Source organism: Andrographis paniculata, unplaced genomic scaffold (assembly GCF_009805555.1).
Source record: "Andrographis paniculata isolate CXL003 unplaced genomic scaffold, ASM980555v1 Contig69END, whole genome shotgun sequence".
Lineage (NCBI taxonomy): Eukaryota > Viridiplantae > Streptophyta > Magnoliopsida > Lamiales > Acanthaceae > Andrographis > Andrographis paniculata.
Window position 1 is genome coordinate 5,041,736 of NW_026137605.1, and position 10,995 is coordinate 5,052,730.

The 10,995-nt window shown below is 34.2% G+C and overlaps 1 protein-coding gene across 1 annotated transcript; it reads right to left on the bottom strand.

Moving 5' to 3' along the window:
- Positions 1-306: 306 nt before the first annotated feature.
- Positions 307-4,855, bottom strand: LOC127264230 (mitochondrial outer membrane protein porin 6-like). Its single transcript, XM_051293691.1, has 7 exons — positions 4,759-4,855; positions 4,505-4,595; positions 3,377-3,444; positions 2,831-2,941; positions 2,206-2,289; positions 1,572-1,780; positions 307-899 (listed from the first exon to the last, which is right to left on the bottom strand). The coding sequence occupies exons 2-7, from the start codon at positions 4,551-4,553 to the stop codon at positions 593-595; spliced, it is 828 nt and encodes a 275-aa protein (XP_051149648.1). The 5' UTR covers positions 4,554-4,595; positions 4,759-4,855; the 3' UTR covers positions 307-592.
- Between the last annotated feature and the right edge of the window lie 6,140 nt (positions 4,856-10,995).

Sequence of the window (10,995 nt, forward strand, 5' to 3'; positions counted from 1 at the left end):
AATCAACCCACCCCACCCCACAATACACTACTTCAAATATTCGAACCAATTTCATTCACACCACTGTGAATAGATAGGTCATTATTTCAACTAGCTTCATTTTACCTATGGAACCAAACTACAATAATTAACAGGACCTTATACCAACCTCATTTAGCCGTCGAATCAACTACAATAATAGTTAGTTATTAGGGGCATTATTCAACTACTTGAACCAGCTTCTTTCACCTGTCGAACCACAATGGTTGTTTCTTATTTCAACTATTTGTAATTCACATATCAAGTTGAAATCAGAATGCCAAAACATCATAAAAGACTCCTCTTCTAGAGTAATCTCAATCCATTAAAAATCTCGTTTCACGGTTGATGAATTTTTCGGTAATGAAATATCTGGGTGACAAAAACCTTATTGCAGCCCCTCACATAAAGGCAAAAGTTACAACAAAACATCCATTACCAATGAGGTCCAAAACTGTCTCCAATTCAATTTTATAAAGCAGCCATTCCAGCAGCAGAAAAAATGCATCATCATGTTCTTGAAAATGGAGGAACTAAATAACTGAAAATTTAGGCAAAGAGATGTTACCAAAATTCAGGGCTTGAGAGCAATGGAGAGCCCAAACTTGGGAGCTGCGTTGGCCACCTTCGTGTCGTACTCTGCCGACACTGTTGCAAAGGATTTCGGTCTCCACTCTCGCTGGGTTAACACGGCGAGCTTCCCACTGTAGGAGACTCTGGTTTTGACTGATGTGAAAGCATCAAGTTTATGGATGCTTCCGATGCTAAAGGTGTTCTCAAACCCGGACAGGCTGTGGGTCATTTCAGCAGCAACCTCAGTTCCGGTTAAGGGGCTGACTAGATGAACATAGGAAGCCTTCACGGTTTGCCCCTTATCAGCTCTGCATCATAAATGAAATGGTATGATGTATTGTAAGCAATTTATATATATATATATATATCACAGTAGTATCTTCCTATTTATCAGCTGAAATTTGTAGGCGAAGTGGTTTATTTAACGTAGTATCAAATCTGTGTTGAAATAGCTAGTGCAAACCATTGATGTAAGTGTTTCACAACTGCGGCAATTTGGATATGATGGAAACATTAAATTTCCATGATGCATGATACTTGAAAAGGAGATACGCAGAAAAGAGTAATAAAAAGGCTTTGGAAACTACATCAATAATCTCATCAAACCTAATATAATCCACAGTTATCAAACTTTTAAATTTTAAGTGATCACATCTTCACATACAAATCTAAAAATAAATTTGGACATTCAATTCAGAAATTTAAAATTGGAAAAAAAGAAAAGGTTCATACTGAACTTATATTACAGAAGTCATAAAAATAAAAAAAATAAAAAACAGAGACTAATTTAGTTATTAGATGAAAAATATCATTACCGAATTCCCGGATTCCAAATTTTAGTCTTCCATAGAATAGCAAAGCAGGTCAAAATTTTCAAAGTAAAAATTATTGTTCTGAATTTACCATGTTATCAATCTCGCATTACCATGACTGTATGAAACTGTGTAAAGGGAGACAGAAAAATAGAGAACGTTACGTACAGTATGACAGCTGCTGAAAAGTCTGGCTTGTTGAAGCTTATTCCAGCATTACACTTTGTAAATGACGAAGTGGAGGTATCAAATCCAATTTCACAACCAACAGCTATATCATTCAAGCCTGTTGCTGCAGCAACATCTAGAAGAGGGCTTGGGTGCAGCCCAATGCTGGAATTGATGGCAGCATGACGGTGAACGTAATGTACATCAAGCTGAAGAAATACATTTTATTGGTGAAAACCCAGTCCATAATGCTTATAGAAAAATATATGCTCGGATAGGAAAAACAGTTTCAGTTTTCACATTTGTCTATTATGGTTGTAAATAGTTACCCATAATATATAGTAAAAGACAACCATATTCCGAAAAAACAAAAACTAGCCATCCTGTAGAACTTCACAGTTAACATGATGATGTCCTGCTAATATTTATACAGAGTAATTAAATCTGATTGATGTAACCATAAGCAGTAGGCAATCACTAACAGGAGTTCCAATCCCTAATACAAATTTAAATTATCACTTCAATTCAATGCTTGGTAGCTTTAGAAAACAAAACACTATGCCTTTGAAATAGGAAACCTCCACAGTAGCAAGCATCTGAAGTGTCAAGTTTTGCAAGAGAGCAAAATAATTACCTTTCCAGATTTGTGATCAGGAACACTAAAGCTTATTGCTGCTTTAGTACCAGGTGCCCAATCGTAAGTCACCTTGGTCGAAACCTACAAGGTAATGACTCAGACAAATAGTAAAAGTAGAAAAAAAAAAAAAATCATGCAAGCATCGTACAGATAAACACAAACGCAAATACATAGTAATGGTGGACCATGGTCATAGGGCATCTTGCATGCAAAACTGATAATGTTTTTTCATACCCCTATTGTTCCAGTTTATTTACTTCAACCATTTTACTCATTTTCTATTTTTAGAATGTTTCTCCGCATATACCTTTGTAATTACCTTCTATATACATATATACCATAGAAAACATGCATATTATCTTTAACTAAGAACATAACGATATTATGATATATTAAAACTGTCAAGTCAAATAGTTCCAATATGAAATTACGTTGTTGTGAATTTTATCCATATTGAAAACAGAATTATTTATTATATAAATTCTTTAAAAAAATATATCCAATATCTATTGCGCTGTGCAACACGGAACACCACTCATTCACTTGCTGAACCAAAAATAATATATATCTATATAACTATTATTTCAAAATTTTGCAAAAAAATAAAAATTCTTGGTCTTACGTTAGAATATGTATCAACTTTAACATCGACGGTAGTTTTTCCGCTTTTGTACTGTGTACTAATGTCACCAATGAAGATTTCATCTTTCTTCACTCCAGTGGCAGTAAAACCCTGTCAAAATGATAAAACATAGTTTATAATATGTTTTTTTTCCATTGAATAAAAATCTGTACTTTAATGCATTAGACATGTCGTATGTGCAATCTCCTAGTAACCTTTCAATGAATGAATCATGAATGACTCAAAGAAAAGCCATAATAAGCAACATAAACGAATCTTCTGATGATTTCCATGCTCAATTCGAAGTAGGTACTATATGATATTTTTGTAAGAAAAAAAAAAGGAGTTAGACATGTTGTTTCTAACCTGAGTCCAAAAGGGTTTAACTTGGCAAAGAATGGTATTATTTTTTACAACACAACCTTGAATATAAGAATAATGACAAATTGATAGTCCTCTTGACAGCTCATGCATATCATAAAAAGAAAAATAAACTGTTGACCAAAACCATACAAAGCACTAACAAAAGCATAAAATTTACATTACCATTCCAGTAGAACTTGGAATTGCAAGGGAGAACTTCTGATCATAATTGTAATCTTTAGTCAAAAGATCTGTAAATAAGTACACATGTTTCAATAGAATGGTGTAATACAAGAGTATTGACTAAGACAGATAAAAGGCTAATTAGAAATTATTTAAATAAAAAAAAAATGTAATAAGCAATCAATCAAGTTATTGTAATGCAACAATAAAAAGCAGCAAACATCAATATACAATGAGTCGGCATAAACAGTGTTTCACCCACAGAAATGACAAACATGTACATGCCACTTAATCTGTTAAGCAGAACTTCTAAGCCACTTCAAACACTATTCTGAATAAATTGCACTCTCTCCAGGTGTAATGGGCTACACCTGTACTAGAATGTTGGAAGGAAACTGCAGTTGTCAAGGGCACAGCCTTCATAAGGCCTGCGAGACTTACAAAGGCTATTTCAATCTGGTGTCAATACTATTGAATCTAGTTTGGCAAATTTTGGTTAACTGCAAGAATATCAATTCTAAGCTTCCGCTAAAAAAATCATGGAATAATGAACACAATTTTAAGTATATTTTCGAATTTTAATAAAGTAGTAGGCATGCAATCCAACATTCTCATAGAATATGCTTGGTGGGGATGGATAGCAAGTGCTATTAAATGGAAGCTGAAATTCAAATTGCAGCCAACACCCTACATTCGTTGAACACATGTTTCGACGTTGCATGTTCTATCTGAGCTCCAGTAGTGACTAAGCAAGGTTTCTGCCAGTACACTTTTAAAATATGTAGTTATCACTTGTTTGTAACTAAAATAAAAATTCTTGACTTTTGCGATTGATAACTAAGTCTTATCTAATAAGTAGGTGTAAATCATTCAAAAAAGGGCGAGAGTATATTTAGTAGTGATTCGCATCAGGGACATATTTAGTTTCCAAATAATTTTGTATGAGTTCTGTCGAAAATTGAAATGACAAGGAGCATTAAATTCAAAGGAAAAGAGCTTCTACACTTTTGTGATATTGGAAGGCAGAAAAACAATCACGTATGAATCAACGGAGAAAATTAACACTAAATATATATATATATACATTCAGAGACGTCATAAAAAACAGTAACAAACAGTAACGGCTACCTCTTGCACGCCGGCCAATGTCCAAAAATGGAGCCGGACCGTTTCCCATGGCCTTCTCTCTTCACAAAACGAAAAACTTCCGGGAGAAGTCCTATAAAAACAGTCAGTACGAAAACAAGAGCACAGATTTAATAATGAATAGTCGTCTCTCAACTATGTACATACAAACACGGGCATTCGTGAGTCCACACAGAACATGTTTTAGCGCACAATGCGTAGTAATAAATTCAAACGGCGGATTGAAATGCTCTTACCGATGAGATCTCTGATCGCCGGCGAGAAGCGACCGGAGGAGACGACAGCGCTTCGTGTAGAATGAAGGCGAACTATAAAGAGGCGAGGGTTTTTAGAAAAGAATCTCAAGAGAGTCTACAAATAAAGATTTGCCCAGCCGGTTTCGAACCGCCGGTTCAGACCAGCGGTGCACCGGAACCGCCATCAAACAAAACCGAAACCGACTTTTCACGTTCGAATTCGGTTCAGATGCTATTCAAACCGTAAACCTCCGGTCAGGCGCCGGTCTTCTGTTCGAACCGGTAATTGGCCATATCTTTTTTTCCCACTACACCACAACCCATAGCACATGGCCCAGATAGCTCTTATAGGCCCACACAGACACACCTGCACCGTATCAAGAGCAGTCAAAACCTACGGCCCAATTTAAAATAAAAAAATGGGTATAAGAAATTAATCCTACCCAATACTAAATATGCAGTACCTAAGTCGACATGGGCTTTCACTAAGATGGTAACCGTCCAAATTATATATACAACCCAAAACAAATCTTTCTATGAAATGATATTCTCTGCCGGCAAAAAACTAAGCAAGTGTCAAAAATGCAAATTTATTGAAATATGTTATAAATATATGTATATGCGATCTGGATGCATATTATTGTAATACATACGAATGACGTCAGTAATTGTTAGTCAATTGTTAATCACACATCATTTCTCTATTTCCTCTAGATATATATATACCATCGAAGAAAAAAAGAGCGAGGAAGTCGCATCAATCAATTCTATTATTTTGTCTCTCTCTAAACTTCTTGCTTAAGCTAGCATTTATTGCATATATATATATAGATATATACTCATAAATACACACATATTATATTAATTATTATATAACACGTTATCAGCACGAAAGCTCTTCTCTATTTTATTTTTGTTAAGTTTTATTTTTATACTATCTATATTATTTATTTTCTATACTATGGAAAATCTTGCAAAATTTTCTTTTAAACCTATGTCTCTCACCGGCAATAATTTTCTGACTTGGTATCTGAATGTAGAAATGCATCTGGTTTCTATGGGCCTTATTCATACAATTGCCACTGAAAATGCGACTACAAGCCAAGATCGGACTAAGGCTATTATTTTCATTCGTCACCATCTGGACATTCCTTTATAGTCTGAATATTTGACAATGAAAAATCCACTTGATTTGTGGAATGAATTGATGGAGAGATTTGGGCACTTGAAATATATCACTCTCCCGAAAGCACGACATGATTGGCTTAACCTGCGGTTGCAAGATTTTAAAACTGTGTTACAGAATACAACTCTGCTATCCATCAGATTACATCTCAGTTGAAACTCTTCGGAGTAATTGTTACTGAGAATGATAAATTGGAGAAGACTCTCTCTACCTTTCATGTTTCTAATGTTGTACTGCAACAGCAGTATCGTGAAGATTTTTTTCAAAAATACTCACAGCTCATAGCATATTTTTTATTAGCTGAGCAAAATAATGAGTTACTGATGAAAAATCATCAGTCCCGGCCCACTGGTTCCAGTCCGTTCCCTAAAGCGAACGTGACATTTTCTGAATGAGGCCGAGGACGTGGTCGCGGTCGTGAGAGTCAACGCGGTTGATATATCCCTTACAATCACCGCGGTTTTGACATTAACAAGAAGCAGAGTAAACCCCAATATGGGAATATAGCTGAAAAGGCTAAACAGGGAAAAAGGCAAATCGGCATTTGTAATCGGTGTGGCATTGAAGGCCGTTGAGCCAATACCTGCAGAACAGTCAAACACCTAACAAATTTTTTATCAAGCCTCACTGCAGAAAAAAAGGGAAAGAGGTCGAGACTAATTACATTGATAACGATGACGACCCCGATAATGATCTTCTGGATTACGACACAATGCATCTTGATATAGCGGACTTTGCCGTAGATCCAACAAACCCCCAGTGACAGATATACTATGTCATTTTACATTATGCCATTTAATATTTTGTAATATTTAAATTATCGTATATTACCTTTTTGTAATGCATTTTGTAATACATATATATGTCTTTATTAATACTGCGTTTGAATGTTAAATGGATGTCAATCAAAATGATGCAAATATGTGTTTCATTGATAGTGTAACGACACATACTATATTAAAACACGAAAAATATTTCTCCCATTTGAAAAGGGAATGAATGAATGTCAAAACAATAAGTGGCAGTGCAAAATTAATTGAAGGCTTTGGAGAAGCCATTATATTTCTCCCCACGGGGACGAAAATTGTGATACAGTATGCATTGTTGGCCACTAAAGCTCGAAGAAATTTACTGAGCTTTCATGGCATTCGGAAAAATGGTTATCACATTGAAACTATGAGTGAATTTTTATTGAGCACCAATATCATAGATAAAAGGAAATGCATCATTGTAAGATTACCTTTACTCTCTACTGGCTTATATGATACCAAATTAGGTGTTGTTGAAACACATCTCACGGTAGATCAAAAGACTACTGATTTTTAAATATGGCATGATCGCCTTGGGCATTTTGAAAATATTATGATGAAGCGAATAATTGAGAATTCGTATAGCCATTCATTAAAAGGTCAAAAAGTGTTAAACTCAAATGAGTTAACTTGTGTTACCTGCACTCATGGAAAATTGATAACTAGACCATCGCCAGCTAAAGTAGGAATTGAATCACCTACATTTTTTAAAAAAATACACGAAGATATATATGTGGACCAATAGACCCACCATGTGGGCCATTTAAATATTTTATGGTGCTTATTGATGCATCTACCAGATGGTCACATGTCTGTTTATTATCTACTCGCAATATGACATTTGAGAGATTGTTTGCCCAAATTATTAAATGACGGGCATAATTCTCCGATAATCCTATTAAGACTATACGTCTGGATAATGCTGGTTAATATACATCGAATGCATTTGATGATTATTGCATGTCGATTGGAATTAATATAAAGCACACAGTTGTTTATATTTATACACAAAATGGTCTGGCAGAATCACGTATTAAAATATTGCAATTGATTTCTAGACCATTACTGATGAGGTCTATGTTTCCCGTTTCAGCTTTAGGGCATGCAATCTTATATGTAGGAAAACTCATAAGAATGAGGCAGACAAGCTATCATAGTTATTCCCCTATGCAATTAGTATTTGGTCACGAACCAAATATATCTCATCTACGTATTTTTGGGTGTGATGTTTATGTTCCTATTCCACCCCCCAAACGTACAAAAATGGGTCCTTGACGTAGATTGGACATTTATGTCGGATATGAATCGCCGTCAATTATAAAATATCTTGAACCTATGACGGGTGATTTATTCACTGCAAGATTTACAGATTGTCATTTTGACAAATCATATTTTCCGACATTAGGGAGAGACAGAAATGAGCCAAAAAGCGATATTAATTGGAAAATCCCATTGAATTTTTGTGATATTTGTACAAAGCAGTATGAATTAGAAGTTCAATGCATTATACATTTGCAAAATATTGTAAATAATTTACCGGATGCATTTAATGACTTGAGTAAAGTCATTCGATCATATATTCAAGCTGCTAATGCTCCGGCTAAAATAATTATCCCTGATGAACAAATTGGAAGTGCTAATGAATCAGCGACACGCTTGAAGCTTGGTAGACCACTTGGTTCCAAAGACAAACATTCTCGAAATAAAAGAGGAGTTAATGATGATAATTATGAAAATATCAGGAATGACATTGATAAATCTTAAACTAATGAGGAAGTCAACCCTAAAATAATTGTTCTAGAAGAGCACGATCTTGAAGAATATGATGAGATTATTGAAAACTCAATTAACTATGTCACTTCAAGAAAATGTTGGAACTTTAAAGAGACAATATTTGATAATATCTTCGCATACAGTTTGACACTTGATATAATGGAAGAAAACGAGGATACAAAGCAAAGTCGGTTCATGAATATCGGCAAAGAAATGACTGGCCAAAATGGAAAAATGCGATTCAATCAGAGCTTGATTCATTAAACAAAAAAGAGGTCTTCAGACCAATTGTCCAAACACCAAATGGTATAAAACCAGTTGGATACAAATGGGTGTTTGCACAAAAAAGAAATGAGCATAATGAAATTGTGATATATAAAGCATATCTTGTGGCTCAGAGATTCTTACAAAGACTTGGAGTAGATTTTGATGAAACATACTCTCCGGTTGTTGATGGAATAACATTTAGATACCTTGTGAGCCTAATAGTGCGAGAAAAACTCGATATGCGTCTTTTGGACGTAGTTACTGCATATCTTTATGCCTCGTTGGATACTGATATTTATATGAAAGTTCCTGAGGGATTCAATATGTCTGAATCATACAAATTAAACCCAAAGGAATCATATTCCATCAAATTGAAAAATTCATTGTATAGACTTAAACAATCAGAACGAATGTGGTATAACCGTCTCATTGAATGTTTAATAAAAGAAGGTTATACTAATGATCCAATATGCCCATGCGTTTTTAGAAAGAAAAATTGATAAAATTTTGTCATTACTGCAATATACGTTGATGATCTCAATTTAATTGGAACTCGTGAAGAGATCCAAATTGCAGTTGAATATCTAAAGAAAGAATTTGAGATCACAGATTTTGAAAAAACAAAATATTGTCTGGGATTACAAGTGGATCATGTTAATAGTAAGATATTTATATTCATCAATCCACATATACCCAAAAGGTATTAAAACAATTTTATATGAATAAATCTCACTCCTCTCTGAGTACACCAATGGTAGTCAGATTCCTCGATCCCAGTAAGGATCCATTTAGGCCAATAGAAGAAAATGAAAAAATACTTGGCCCTGAGGTACCATATCTCAGCATTATTGGCTCATTAATATACCTTGCAAATTGTACCAGGCCAGATATATCTTCTTAGTAAATTTACTGGCCAGATTTAGCGCATCCCCCACAAAGCGCCATTGGGATTGTATCAAGCACATTTTTCGTTACCTTTAGGGAAGTCATGACCTCAGTCTATTTTATTCGAGTGAATCTTGAAATGAATTAATTAGTTATGTTGATGCTGGTTATCTGTCTGATCCACACAAAGCAAAATCTCAAGTTGGCTATTTATTTACTTGTGGTGGAACCGCAATTTCTTGGAGATCTGCTAAACAGACGATAACAACTACTTCTTCAAACCATGCTGAGGTTTTAGCGATTCACGAAGCCAATCGTGAATGCGTTTGGTTGAGGTCTATGACTCACCATATTCAGAAAAATTATGGCTTGAATTCTGATAATGTATTACCTTCTACAATTTTGTTTGAAGACAACGCAACTTGCATAGTTCAGTTAAAGAGAATATATATTAAAGGCGATCGGACAAAGCACATATCTCCGAAGTTTTTTTTTTTTCACTCACGATCTTCAGAAAAGTGGTGAAATTAATGTGCAACAAATTTGATCGTCTGAAAATTTTGCAGATTTATTTACGAAGACCCTACCGATTGTAACATTCAACAAATTGGTGCAAAGAATTAGAATGCGTCGAATGAAAGACATCAAATAAAGTCCAAACAGGGGTAGTGTATTAATACAAAAATGATGTACTCTTTTTCCTTCATTAGGATTTTTTTTCACTGGGTTTTTTTCTAATAAAGTTTTAACGAGACACATTCTTTGTATAAATGTATCCAAAGGGGAGTGTTATAAACGTACGTATACGCGATGTGGATGCATATTATTGTAATGCATACGAATGACTTCTGTAATTGTTGGTCAATTGTTAATCACACATTCTTTCTCCCTTTCCTATATATATACACCGTTGAAGAAAAAATGAGTGAGAAAATCGCATCAATCAATTCTATTATTTTGTGTCTCTCTAAACTTCTTACTTAAACTAGCATTTATTGCATATATATATAGATATATACTCATACATACACACATTATTATATTAATTATTATATTAAAAATACTATTATTTTATTTCATAAATAAAATTCATAAATTGAACATTGTTGTCTAAATATACTAAATGGAAAACATGATGAAAATTTTGTTATATAAATTTGTACATGTTTTGTGTGTATATATATATATTATTTGAATAAATAGCGGTAGTTGATAATTATTTTCAATTTTAGATTACTTATCTCCAGTTTTAATTCTCTATTATGATTTATTTACAATTTTACTTTTGAGACAGAAGTGGTAAGTTTACTATATTAG

Bases quoted from the DNA above. Each gene is read 5' to 3' on its own strand.
- LOC127264230 (XM_051293691.1), bottom strand. From the start codon at position 4,553: ATGGGAAACGGTCCGGCTCCATTTTTGGACATTGGCCGGCGTGCAAGA. The intron at 2,942-3,376 runs GTAATGTAAATT...TCATTTTGACAG, and splicing joins TTCCAAGTTCTACTGGAATG to GGTTTTACTGCCACTGGAGT. The intron at 900-1,571 runs GTACGTAACGTT...TTTATGATGCAG, and splicing joins TTTTCAGCAGCTGTCATACT to AGCTGATAAGGGGCAAACCG.